Source organism: Embiotoca jacksoni, unplaced genomic scaffold (genome assembly GCF_022577435.1).
Source record: "Embiotoca jacksoni isolate LCO1_2020_lvr unplaced genomic scaffold, fEmbJac1.0.p SCAF_41, whole genome shotgun sequence".
Taxonomy (NCBI): domain Eukaryota; kingdom Metazoa; phylum Chordata; class Actinopteri; family Embiotocidae; genus Embiotoca; species Embiotoca jacksoni.
The window spans coordinates 3,025,536-3,038,872 of NW_027185394.1; the positions used below are offsets into that span (position 1 = coordinate 3,025,536).

The following is a 13,337-nucleotide window of genomic DNA, read 5'->3' on the forward strand; positions in this document are numbered from 1 at the left end:
CTCAAACTGGTGTTTAGCAGGGAGGTTATTCTTTTCTAACCTGGACAAACTGCTGCATGCAGTGAGGCGGGAGCGCAGATGTGTTGATACCTGGATGAGTGAAAGTGAAGCCATTATTAGATTTTTTTTTTTTTGTAAGATGTGCTTAACGTGATGCTTTTGTACTTGCATGAGCTGATTCTTCTTTTTAAATCCTGGATCAGGCTACCGGGGTCGCGACCACACACCAGTCCAGTATTTGCTGTGTCACCTTCTGGATACTTTTGATTATTGTTTTCCATCCAGAACACTTTTTTTTTTTTTCCTGATTCAGCATTCGAGCACAGAAACTTCATCAGGGGTTTAAATATGTATATGAGACTCAAAGTTCCCTCCTTTTCTCTGCAGCAGTGAATAAAACGCATGCTTTGCTGAAAGAAACTGTGTGGCAAGGTGCTAATTATACAAAAGCGTCAAAGTTTTAGTATTCTCTCCAAGTCCTCCATTTTCTTTAGTCTCTTTTACAATTTCATGAAGCTTTTTACTGGGGAAGATGTGCATTACATTCCATTTGTACAGAAATAGTGATATTCTATTGTATTTATTTAAAACAAACAGGGTGCTTTGAGATTTAAAAAAAGACAAGAACCAACCATTATTTCAGTCAAATGTGGTGTATTTCATTTGTATTTATTTCCTGCAGCTGACTTAAACTCACTGTCAGCCTGAGCTGTGGTGCTTCTGTTCACGCCCTGTCCAAAACTCCTTTTGTACAACCAAAGAATCTGTGGCCATATTTTATTGTAATATCCCTTTTTTTTTTAGTGTTTCCATCATCTGTACTGTGCTGTTAAATTTTGCTTCCACTGTAATGATTAAATGGTGACTCTCCAGTTCTGTCACATTTCCTTGTCGTTGCTACTCTTTCCCTTTCCGGCTCAGGTTGTTGCTTTGCTGGTTGTAGTTCACGGACTCTGACGTGACGGAGAAACGGAAACGCGATCCTCTGATGTTTTTACATTTCTAGCCGAGACCACAGCGGGTGAGAGAAAGGTTGTGAGAGGGAGGGGACCAATTTTGTCTGCCACCACGGGATATAAATAAAATTATGGGGTGATTTCATACTTGGGTTCTGGTTTTATTTGTTTTAGTTTTTTTTATTTGTTTGTCTTTTTTTGTTTTGTTATATAGCAGGAAACTGGGGAGGGATGGCCAAAACCTAAAACCAAAAGAAATCTGTCCTTCTCCAGAGAGAATGACCTCAACGATTTGTTTGTTTTTATTGTGTTGAAGACATTTCAACATAAAAATATGGTGCTGAAAAGAGAAAAAAGTATTATTTTATAATGTCTGTAAGTAATTTTTTTTAAATTCTTGTTTCTGTAATATATAATCTTTTTAAAAAGAGCTGTTTGACTCTTGTTTTTCTTCCAAACCTCTCTCGTTGGTAGCTGCCGTTGCCATACTTCATACTTCAATTGGCCACAAGGCGTCGCTGTTTTATTTATTCATGTCATTTACAGGCAGGGAGAAAAAGTAGTTTCCCGTTTTAGTTTATTTGTCAGTAATGATGTGCGATACCACGGATTTCCTTCCAGATCCGATACCAAGTAGAATTCAGGCTGATATCGCCGATACTTTTGTTGTGTTCAGAAAAAGGTAAATACAAGCCTACGGCCATTTCAGATTATAACAACAGAAAAATATATGTATATATAAATATATTAACAGTGCACACTTTAGCACTTTCAACAGATAAAAAGAAAACGTCAAACTGAAAAAAAACTTGAACATTTCAGGTTGAACTTCAGTGTCTGACGCCAGTGCAGGACTGTGGGAGCTCCAGGCTCTGATGCAGAAGACCCTGAGGAAGTGTTTGCTGCCCCGATGTTCACGGACTCATACAGCTCTGTGAATGAGTGACACGACAGGAATCACTTTACAGACCGAGACATGTTTTTCAGATGAAACTTCCCGTGTTACAAGATGAGCCTTGATCAGTTTGTTTGTTTTTCTTCCTGGGAGTTAATATCTTTGGGTTAAGGGCTCTCACGTCCCTGGAAACCTACATCTTCCACTGTGGACAGAAGCTGGAGGTCCTTCACAATCATCTCTACCAGGCTTCCTGTTAGTGTGGCTGCTCCTGGAGAGTCATCTACAAACAATACAAATACACAGAAATAATTTGGACGACATGCTATTCTATGACTTTTTTTCATCTTTTGGACACCTCAAGGTCTGAGATCCGTGTGGTGGGTCTGGTCTCTCAGCTTCTCTCCTCCAGGTTAATCCGTTGCTGCATGTAATTCCACTGATCACCGCCTGACAGGTTTTCAATCCCTGGTCCTGCACTTCATCTTCGTCGCACAAACACACAACTCATTCTGCCCGGATACCAACAACTCCGATACTTCATTATATTCAATAAACGTGTTGTATTCAGTACTCACGTTTCTGTGTCTGTTATTTGATTCTCCTCCGTTCACATATAACACAACATACTATAGTATGACTTTTTTCATATTTTGGACGCGTCAAGGTTTGAGGTCTGGGTCTGTACTCCGTAGCCTGAATAAAAAAGTCATACTATGGCATGTTGTTTAAAATATGATTAAAAAAAAAAAAGTCATACTATAGCATGTCGTCTAACATATGATAAAAAAAAGTCATACTATAGTATGTCGTCTAAAATATGATTAAAAAAAAAAGTCATACCATAGCATGTCGTTTAAAATATGATAAAAAAAAAAAGTCATACTATAGCATGTCGTTTAAAATATGATAAAAAAAAAGTCATACTATAGCATGTCGTCTTAAATATGATAAAAAAAAAAGTCATACTATAGCATGTCATCTAAAATATGATTAAAAAAAAAAGTCATACTATAGCATGTCGTTTAAAATATGATAAAAAAAAAAAGTCATACTATAGTATGTAATCTAAAATATGACCAAAAAAAAAAAAAGTCATACGATAGCATGTCATCTAAAATATGATTAAAAAAAAAGTCATACTATAGTATGTAATCTAAAATATGACCAAAAAAAAAAGTCATACTATAGCATGTCTAAAATATGATAAAAAAAAAAAAAGTCATACGATAGCATGTCATCTAAAATATGATTAAAAAAAAAGTCATACTATAGCATGTCGTTTAAAATATGATTAAAAAAAAGTCATACTATAGCATGTCGTCTAACATATGATAAAAAAAAGTCATACTATAGCATGTCATCTAAAATATGATTACAAAAAGTCATACTATAGTATGTAATCTAAAATATGACCAAAAAAAAAAAAAGTCATACGATAGCATGTCATCTAAAATATGATTAAAAAAAAAGTCATACTATAGTATGTAATCTAAAATATGACCAAAAAAAAAAGTCATACTATAGCATGTCTAAAATATGATAAAAAAAAAAAAAGTCATACGATAGCATGTCATCTAAAATATGATTAAAAAAAAAGTCATACTATAGCATGTCGTTTAAAATATGATTAAAAAAAAGTCATACTATAGCATGTCGTCTAACATATGATAAAAAAAAGTCATACCATAGCATGTCATCTAAAATATGATTAAAAAAAAAGTCATACTATAGCATGTCGTTTAAAATATGATAAAAAAAAAGTCATACGATAGCATGTCATCTAAAATATGATTAAAAAAAAAGTCATACTATAGTATGTAATCTAAAATATGACCAAAAAAAAAAGTCATACTATAGTATGTAATCTAAAATATGACCAAAAAAAAAAGTCATACTATAGCATGTCGTCTAAAATATGATAAAAAAAGTCATACTATAGTATGTAATCTAAAATATGACCAAAAAAAAAAGTCATACTATAGTATGTCGTCTAACATATGATAAAAAAAAAGTCATACCATAGCATGTCGTTTAAAATATGATAAAAAAAATCATACTATAGCATGTCGTTTCAAATATGATAAAAAAAAGTCATACTATAGCATGTCATCTAAAATATGATTAAAAAAAAAGTCATACTATAGCATGTCGTCTAAAATATGATTAAAAAATAAGTCATACTATAGCATGTCATCTAACATATGATAAAAAAGTCATACTATAGCATGTCGTTTAAAATATGATTAAAAAAAAAGTCATACTATAGTATGTCATCTAAAATATGATAAAAAAAAAAAAGTCATACGATAGCATGTCATCTAAAATATGATTAAAAAAAAGTCATACTATAGCATGTCGTTTAAAATATGATAAAAAAAAGTCATACTATAGCATGTCGTTTAAAATATGATAAAAACATAAGTCATACTATAGCATGTCGTCTAAAATATGATAAAAAAAAAAGTCATGCTATAGCATGTCGTTTAAAATATGATTAAAAAAAAGTCATACTATAGTATGTAATCTAAAATATGACCCAAAAAAAAGTCATACTATAGCATGTCGTTTAAAATATGATTAAAAAAAAGTCATACTATAGCATGTCATCTAAAATATGATTAAAAAAAAGTCATACTATAGTATGTAATCTAAAATATGACCCAAAAAAAAGTCATACTATAGCATGTCGTTTAAAATATGATAAAAAAAAAAAAGTCATACTATAGCATGTCGTTTAAAATATGATAAAAAAAAGTCATACGATAGCATGTCGTTTAAAATATGATTAAAAAAAAAGTCATACCATAGTATGTCATCTAAAATATGATACAAAAAAAAAAAAAAGTCATGCGATAGCATGTCATCTAAAATATGATTAAAAAAAAGTCATACTATAGCATGTCGTTTAAAATATGATAAAAAAAAAGTCATACTATAGCATGTCGTCTAAAATATGATAAAAAAAAATAAGTCATACGATAGCATGTCATCTAAAATATGATTAAAAAAAAGTCATACTATAGCATGTCGTCTAAAATATGATAAAAAAAAAAAGTCATACTATAGTATGTAATCTAAAATATGACCCAAAAAAAAAGTCATACTATAGTATGTCGTTTAAAATATGATAAAAAAAGTCATACTATAGCATGTCGTTTAAAATATGATAAAAAAAAAGTCATACTATAGCATGTCGTTTAAAATATGATAAAAAAAAAAGTCATACTATAGTATGTAATCTAAAATATGATTAAAAAAAAAGTCATACCATAGCATGTCGTTTAAAATATGATGAAAAAAAAAGTCATACTATAGCATGTCATCTAAAATATGATTAAAAAAAAGTCATACTATAGTATGTCATCTAAAATATGATTAAAAAAAGTCATACTATAGCATGTCATCTAAAATATGATTAAAAAAAAGTCATACTATAGCATGTCGTTTAAAATATGATAAAAACATAAGTCATACGATAGCATGTCATCTAAAATATGATTAAAAAAAAGTCATACTATAGTATGTAATCTAAAATATGACAAAAAAAAAGTCATACTATAGTATGTAATCTAAAATATGACCCAAAAAAAAGTCATACTATAGTATGTCGTTTAAAATATGATAAAAAAAAAGTCATACTATAGCATGTCGTCTAAAATATGATAAAAAAAAATAAGTCATACTATAGCATGTCATCTAAAATATGATTAAAAAAAAGTCATACTATAGCATGTCGTCTAAAATATGATAAAAACATAAGTCATACGATAGCATGTCATCTAAAATATGATTAAAAAAAAGTCATACTATAGTATGTAATCTAAAATATGACCAAAAAAAAAAGTCATGCTATAGCATGTCGTTTAAAATATGATAAAAAAAAGTCATACTATAGCATGTCATCTAAAATATGATTAAAAAAAAGTCATACTATAGCATGTCGTTTAAAATATGATAAAAACATAAGTCATACGATAGCATGTCATCTAAAATATGATTAAAAAAAAGTCATACTATAGTATGTAATCTAAAATATGACAAAAAAAAAAGTCATACTATAGTATGTAATCTAAAATATGACCCAAAAAAAAAGTCATACTATAGCATGTCGTCTAAAATATGATTAAAAAATAAGTCATACTATAGCATGTCATCTAACATATGATAAAAAAGTCATACTATAGCATGTCGTTTAAAATATGATTAAAAAAAAAGTCATACTATAGTATGTCATCTAAAATATGATAAAAAAAAAAAAGTCATACGATAGCATGTCATCTAAAATATGATTAAAAAAAGTCATACTATAGCATGTCGTTTAAAATATGATAAAAAAAAGTCATACTATAGCATGTCGTCTAAAATATGATAAAAAAAAAAGTCATGCTATAGCATGTCGTTTAAAATATGATTAAAAAAAAGTCATACTATAGTATGTAATCTAAAATATGACCCAAAAAAAAGTCATACTATAGCATGTCGTTTAAAATATGATAAAAAAAAAGTCATACTATAGCATGTCATCTAAAATATGATTAAAAAAAAGTCATACTATAGTATGTAATCTAAAATATGACCCAAAAAAAAGTCATACTATAGCATGTCGTTTAAAATATGATAAAAAAAAAAAGTCATACTATAGCATGTCGTTTAAAATATGATAAAAAAAAGTCATACGATAGCATGTCGTTTAAAATATGATTAAAAAAAAAGTCATACTATAGTATGTCATCTAAAATATGATAAAAAAAAAAAAAAATGTCATGCGATAGCATGTCATCTAAAATATGATTAAAAAAAAGTCATACTATAGCATGTCGTTTCAAATATGATAAAAAAAAAGTCATACTATAGCATGTCGTCTAAAATATGATAAAAAAAAATAAGTCATACGATAGCATGTCATCTAAAATATGATTAAAAAAAAGTCATACTATAGCATGTCGTCTAAAATATGATAAAAAAAAAAGTCATACTATAGTATGTAATCTAAAATATGACCCAAAAAAAAAGTCATACTATAGTATGTCGTTTAAAATATGATAAAAAAAAGTCATACTATAGCATGTCGTTTAAAATATGATAAAAAAAAAGTCATACTATAGCATGTCGTTTAAAATATGATAAAAAAAAAAGTCATACTATAGTATGTAATCTAAAATATGATTAAAAAAAAAGTCATACTATAGCATGTCGTTTAAAATATGATGAAAAAAAAAGTCATACTATAGCATGTCATCTAAAATATGATTAAAAAAAAGTCATACTATAGTATGTCATCTAAAATATGATTAAAAAAAAGTCATACTATAGCATGTCATCTAAAATATGATTAAAAAAAAGTCATACTATAGCATGTCGTTTAAAATATGATAAAAACATAAGTCATACGATAGCATGTCATCTAAAATATGATTAAAAAAAAGTCATACTATAGTATGTAATCTAAAATATGACAAAAAAAAAAGTCATACTATAGTATGTAATCTAAAATATGACCCAAAAAAATAGTCATACTATAGTATGTCGTTTAAAATATGATAAAAAAAAAAGTCATACTATAGCATGTCGTTTAAAATATGATAAAAAAAAAAGTCATACTATAGCATGTCGTCTAAAATATGATAAAAAAAAAATAAGTCATACGATAGCATGTCATCTAAAATATGATTAAAAAAAAGTCATACTATAGCATGTCGTCTAAAATATGATAAAAAAAAAAGTCATACTATAGTATGTAATCTAAAATATGACCAAAAAAAAAAGTCATGCTATAGCATGTCGTTTAAAATATGATAAAAAAAAGTCATACTATAGCATGTCATCTAAAATATGATTAAAAAAAAGTCATACTATAGCATGTCGTTTAAAATATGATAAAAACATAAGTCATACGATAGCATGTCATCTAAAATATGATTAAAAAAAAGTCATACTATAGTATGTAATCTAAAATATGACAAAAAAAAAAAGTCATACTATAGTATGTAATCTAAAATATGACCCAAAAAAAAAGTCATACTATAGCATGTCGTTTAAAATATGATAAAAAAAAAAGTCATACTATAGTATGTAATCTAAAATATGATTAAAAAAAAAGTCATACTATAGCATGTCATTTAAAATATGATTAAAAAAAAAGTCATACTATAGCATGTCATCTAAAATATGATTAAAAAAAAGTCATACTATAGTATGTCATCTAAAATATGATTAAAAAAAAGTCATACTATAGCATGTCATCTAAAATATGATTAAAAAAAAGTCATACTATAGCATGTCGTTTAAAATATGATAAAAACATAAGTCATACGATAGCATGTCATCTAAAATATGATTAAAAAAAAGTCATACTATAGTATGTAATCTAAAATATGACCCAAAAAAAAAGTCATACTATAGTATGTCGTTTAAAATATGATAAAAAAAAAGTCATACTATAGCATGTCGTTTAACATATGATAAAAAAAAGTCATACTATAGTATGTAATCTAAAATATGATAAAAAAAAAATAAGTCATACGATAGCATGTCATCTAAAATATGATTAAAAAAAAGTCATACTATAGTATGTCATCTAAAATATGATTAAAAAAAAGTCATACTATAGCATGTCATCTAAAATATGATTAAAAAAAAGTCATACTATAGCATGTCGTTTAAAATATGATAAAAACATAAGTCATACGATAGCATGTCATCTAAAATATGATTAAAAAAAAGTCATACTATAGTATGTAATCTAAAATATGACAAAAAAAAAAGTCATACTATAGTATGTAATCTAAAATATGACCCAAAAAAATAGTCATACTATAGTATGTCGTTTAAAATATGATAAAAAAAAAAGTCATACTATAGCATGTCGTTTAAAATATGATAAAAAAAAAAGTCATACTATAGCATGTCGTCTAAAATATGATAAAAAAAAAATAAGTCATACGATAGCATGTCATCTAAAATATGATTAAAAAAAAGTCATACTATAGCATGTCGTCTAAAATATGATAAAAAAAAAAGTCATACTATAGTATGTAATCTAAAATATGACCAAAAAAAAAAGTCATGCTATAGCATGTCGTTTAAAATATGATAAAAAAAAGTCATACTATAGCATGTCATCTAAAATATGATTAAAAAAAAGTCATACTATAGCATGTCGTTTAAAATATGATAAAAACATAAGTCATACGATAGCATGTCATCTAAAATATGATTAAAAAAAAGTCATACTATAGTATGTAATCTAAAATATGACAAAAAAAAAAAGTCATACTATAGTATGTAATCTAAAATATGACCCAAAAAAAAAGTCATACTATAGCATGTCGTTTAAAATATGATAAAAAAAAAAGTCATACTATAGTATGTAATCTAAAATATGATTAAAAAAAAAGTCATACTATAGCATGTCATTTAAAATATGATTAAAAAAAAAGTCATACTATAGCATGTCATCTAAAATATGATTAAAAAAAAGTCATACTATAGTATGTCATCTAAAATATGATTAAAAAAAAGTCATACTATAGCATGTCATCTAAAATATGATTAAAAAAAAGTCATACTATAGCATGTCGTTTAAAATATGATAAAAACATAAGTCATACGATAGCATGTCATCTAAAATATGATTAAAAAAAAGTCATACTATAGTATGTAATCTAAAATATGACCCAAAAAAAAAGTCATACTATAGTATGTCGTTTAAAATATGATAAAAAAAAGTCATACTATAGCATGTCGTTTAACATATGATAAAAAAAAGTCATACTATAGTATGTAATCTAAAATATGATAAAAAAAAAATAAGTCATACGATAGCATGTCATCTAAAATATGATTAAAAAAAAGTCATACTATAGCATGTCGTCTAAAATATGATAAAAAAAAAAGTCATACTATAGTATGTAATCTAAAATATGACCAAAAAAAAAAGTCATGCTATAGCATGTCGTTTAAAATATGATAAAAAAAAGTCATACTATAGCATGTCATCTAAAATATGATTAAAAAAAAGTCATACTATAGCATGTCGTTTAAAATATGATAAAAACATGTCATACGATAGCATGTCATCTAAAATATGATTAAAAAAAAGTCATACTATAGTATGTAATCTAAAATATGACAAAAAAAAAAAGTCATACTATAGTATGTAATCTAAAATATGACCCAAAAAAAAAGTCATACTATAGCATGTCGTTTAAAATATGATAAAAAAAAAAGTCATACTATAGTATGTAATCTAAAATATGATTAAAAAAAAAGTCATACTATAGCATGTCATTTAAAATATGATTAAAAAAAAAGTCATACTATAGCATGTCATCTAAAATATGATTAAAAAAAAGTCATACTATAGTATGTCATCTAAAATATGATTAAAAAAAAGTCATACTATAGCATGTCATCTAAAATATGATTAAAAAAAAGTCATACTATAGCATGTCGTTTAAAATATGATAAAAACATAAGTCATACGATAGCATGTCATCTAAAATATGATTAAAAAAAAGTCATACTATAGTATGTAATCTAAAATATGACCCAAAAAAAAAGTCATACTATAGTATGTCGTTTAAAATATGATAAAAAAAAAGTCATACTATAGCATGTCGTTTAACATATGATAAAAAAAAGTCATACTATAGTATGTAATCTAAAATATGATAAAAAAAAAAAAGTCATACGATAGCATGTCATCTAAAATATGATTTTAAAAAAAAGTCATACTATAACATGTCGTCTAAAATATGATTAAAAAAAAGTCATACTATAGCATGTCGTTTAAAATATGATAAAAAAAAAAGTCATACTATAGCATGTCGTTTAAAATATGATAAAAAAAATCATACGATAGCATGTCATCTAAAATATGATTAAAAAAAAAAGTCATACGATAGCATGTCATCTAAAATATGATTAAAAAAAAGTCATACTATAGCATGTCGTTTAAAATATGATAAAAAAAAGTCATACTATACTACGTAATCTAAAATATGACCAAAAAAAAAGTCATACTATAGTATGTAATCTAAAATATGACCAAAAAAAAAAGTCATACGACAGCATGTCATCTAAAATATGATTTAAAAAAAAGTCATACTACAACATGTCGTCTAAAATATGATTAAAAAAAAAGTCATACTATAGCATGTCGTTTAAAATATGATAAAAAAAAAGTCATACTATACTATGTAATCTAAAATATGACCCAAAAAAAAGTCATACTATAGTATGTAATCTAAAATATGACCAAAAAAAAAAGTCATACGATAGCATGTCATCTAAAATATGATTTAAAAAAAAGTCATACTATAACATGTCGTCTAAAATATGATTAAAAAAAAAGTCATACTATAGCATGTCGTCTAACATATGATAAAAAAAAGTCATACCATAGCATGTCATCTAAAATATGATTAAAAAAAAAGTCATACTATAGCATGTTGTTTAAAATATGATAAAAAAAATGTCATACGATAGCATGTCATCTAAAATATGATTAAAAAAAAAGTCATACTATAGTATGTAATCTAAAATATGACCAAAAAAAAAAGTCATACTATAGTATGTCGTCTAAAATATGATAAAAAAAAAGTCATACTATAGTATGTAATCTAAAATATGACCAAAAAAAAAAGTCATACTATAGCATGTCGTCTAAAATATGATAAAAAAAAGTCATACTATAGTATGTAATCTAAAATATGACCAAAAAAAAAAGTCATACTATAGTATGTCGTCTAACATATGATAAAAAAAAAGTCATACGATAGCATGTCATCTAAAATATGATTAAAAAAAAGTCATACTATAGCATGTCGTCTAAAATATGATAAAAAAAAAAGTCATACTATAGTATGTAATCTAAAATATGACCAAAAAAAAAAGTCATGCTATAGTATGTAATCTAAAATATGACAAAAAAAAAAGTCATACTATAGTATGTAATCTAAAATATGACCCAAAAAAAAAGTCATACTATAGTATGTCGTTTAAAATATGATAAAAAAAAAAGTCATACTATAGCATGTCGTTTAAAATATGATAAAAAAAAAAGTCATACTATAGCATGTCGTCTAAAATATGATAAAAAAAAATAAGTCATACGATAGCATGTCATCTAAAATATGATTAAAAAAAAGTCATACTATAGCATGTCGTCTAAAATATGATAAAAAAAAAAGTCATACTATAGCATGTCATCTAAAATATGATTAAAAAAAAGTCATACTATAGCATGTCGTTTAAAATATGATAAAAACATAAGTCATACGATAGCATGTCATCTAAAATATGATTAAAAAAAAGTCATACTATAGTATGTAATCTAAAATATGACAAAAAAAAAAGTCATACTATAGTATGTAATCTAAAATATGACCCAAAAAAAAAGTCATACTATAGTATGTCGTTTAAAATATGATAAAAAAAAAGTCATACTATAGCATGTCGTTTAAAATATGATAAAAAAAAAAGTCATACTATAGCATGTCGTCTAAAATATGATAAAAAAAAAATAAGTCATACGATAGCATGTCATCTAAAATATGATTAAAAAAAAGTCATACTATAGCATGTCGTCTAAAATATGATAAAAAAAAAAAGTCATACTATAGTATGTAATCTAAAATATGACCAAAAAAAAAAGTCATGCTATAGCATGTCGTTTAAAATATGATAAAAAAAAGTCATACTATAGCATGTCATCTAAAATATGATTAAAAAAAAGTCATACTATAGCATGTCGTTTAAAATATGATAAAAACATAAGTCATACGATAGCATGTCATCTAAAATATGATTAAAAAAAAGTCATACTATAGTATGTAATCTAAAATATGACAAAAAAAAAAAGTCATACTATAGTATGTAATCTAAAATATGACCCCAAAAAAAAGTCATACTATAGCATGTCGTTTAAAATATGATAAAAAAAAAAAGTCATACTATAGTATGTAATCTAAAATATGATTAAAAAAAAAGTCATACTATAGCATGTCATTTAAAATATGATTAAAAAAAAAGTCATACTATAGCATGTCATCTAAAATATGATTAAAAAAAAGTCATACTATAGTATGTCATCTAAAATATGATTAAAAAAAAGTCATACTATAGCATGTCATCTAAAATATGATTAAAAAAAAGTCATACTATAGCATGTCGTTTAAAATATGATAAAAACATAAGTCATACGATAGCATGTCATCTAAAATATGATTAAAAAAAAGTCATACTATAGTATGTAATCTAAAATATGACCCAAAAAAAAAGTCATACTATAGTATGTCATCTAAAATATGATTTAAAAAAAAAGTCATACTATAACATGTCGTCTAAAATATGATTAAAAAAAAGTCATACTATAGCATGTCGTTTAAAATATGATAAAAAAAAAAGTCATACTATAGCATGTCGTTTAAAATATGATAAAAAAAATCATACGATAGCATGTCATCTAAAATATGATTAAA

The 13,337-nt window shown here is 25.6% G+C and overlaps 1 protein-coding gene across 2 annotated transcripts in view; it reads right to left on the reverse strand.

The window, feature by feature from the left end:
* Positions 1-1,426: 1,426 nt before the first annotated feature.
* Positions 1,427-13,337, reverse strand: part of hsd17b8 (hydroxysteroid (17-beta) dehydrogenase 8) — a 42,249-nt gene continuing 30,338 nt past the window's right edge. The window contains exons 9-10 of one of the 2 annotated variants that reach the window (XM_069168767.1): positions 2,049-2,134; positions 1,446-1,888 (exon numbers count right to left, since the gene is read on the reverse strand). In XM_069168767.1, the coding sequence (XP_069024868.1) occupies positions 1,871-1,888; positions 2,049-2,134 (104 nt within the window). In that variant the 3' untranslated portion in view covers positions 1,446-1,870. Of the gene's footprint in view, positions 2,135-13,337 lie in introns of both variants that reach the window. The other variant, XM_069168768.1, reaches the window with a different exon arrangement.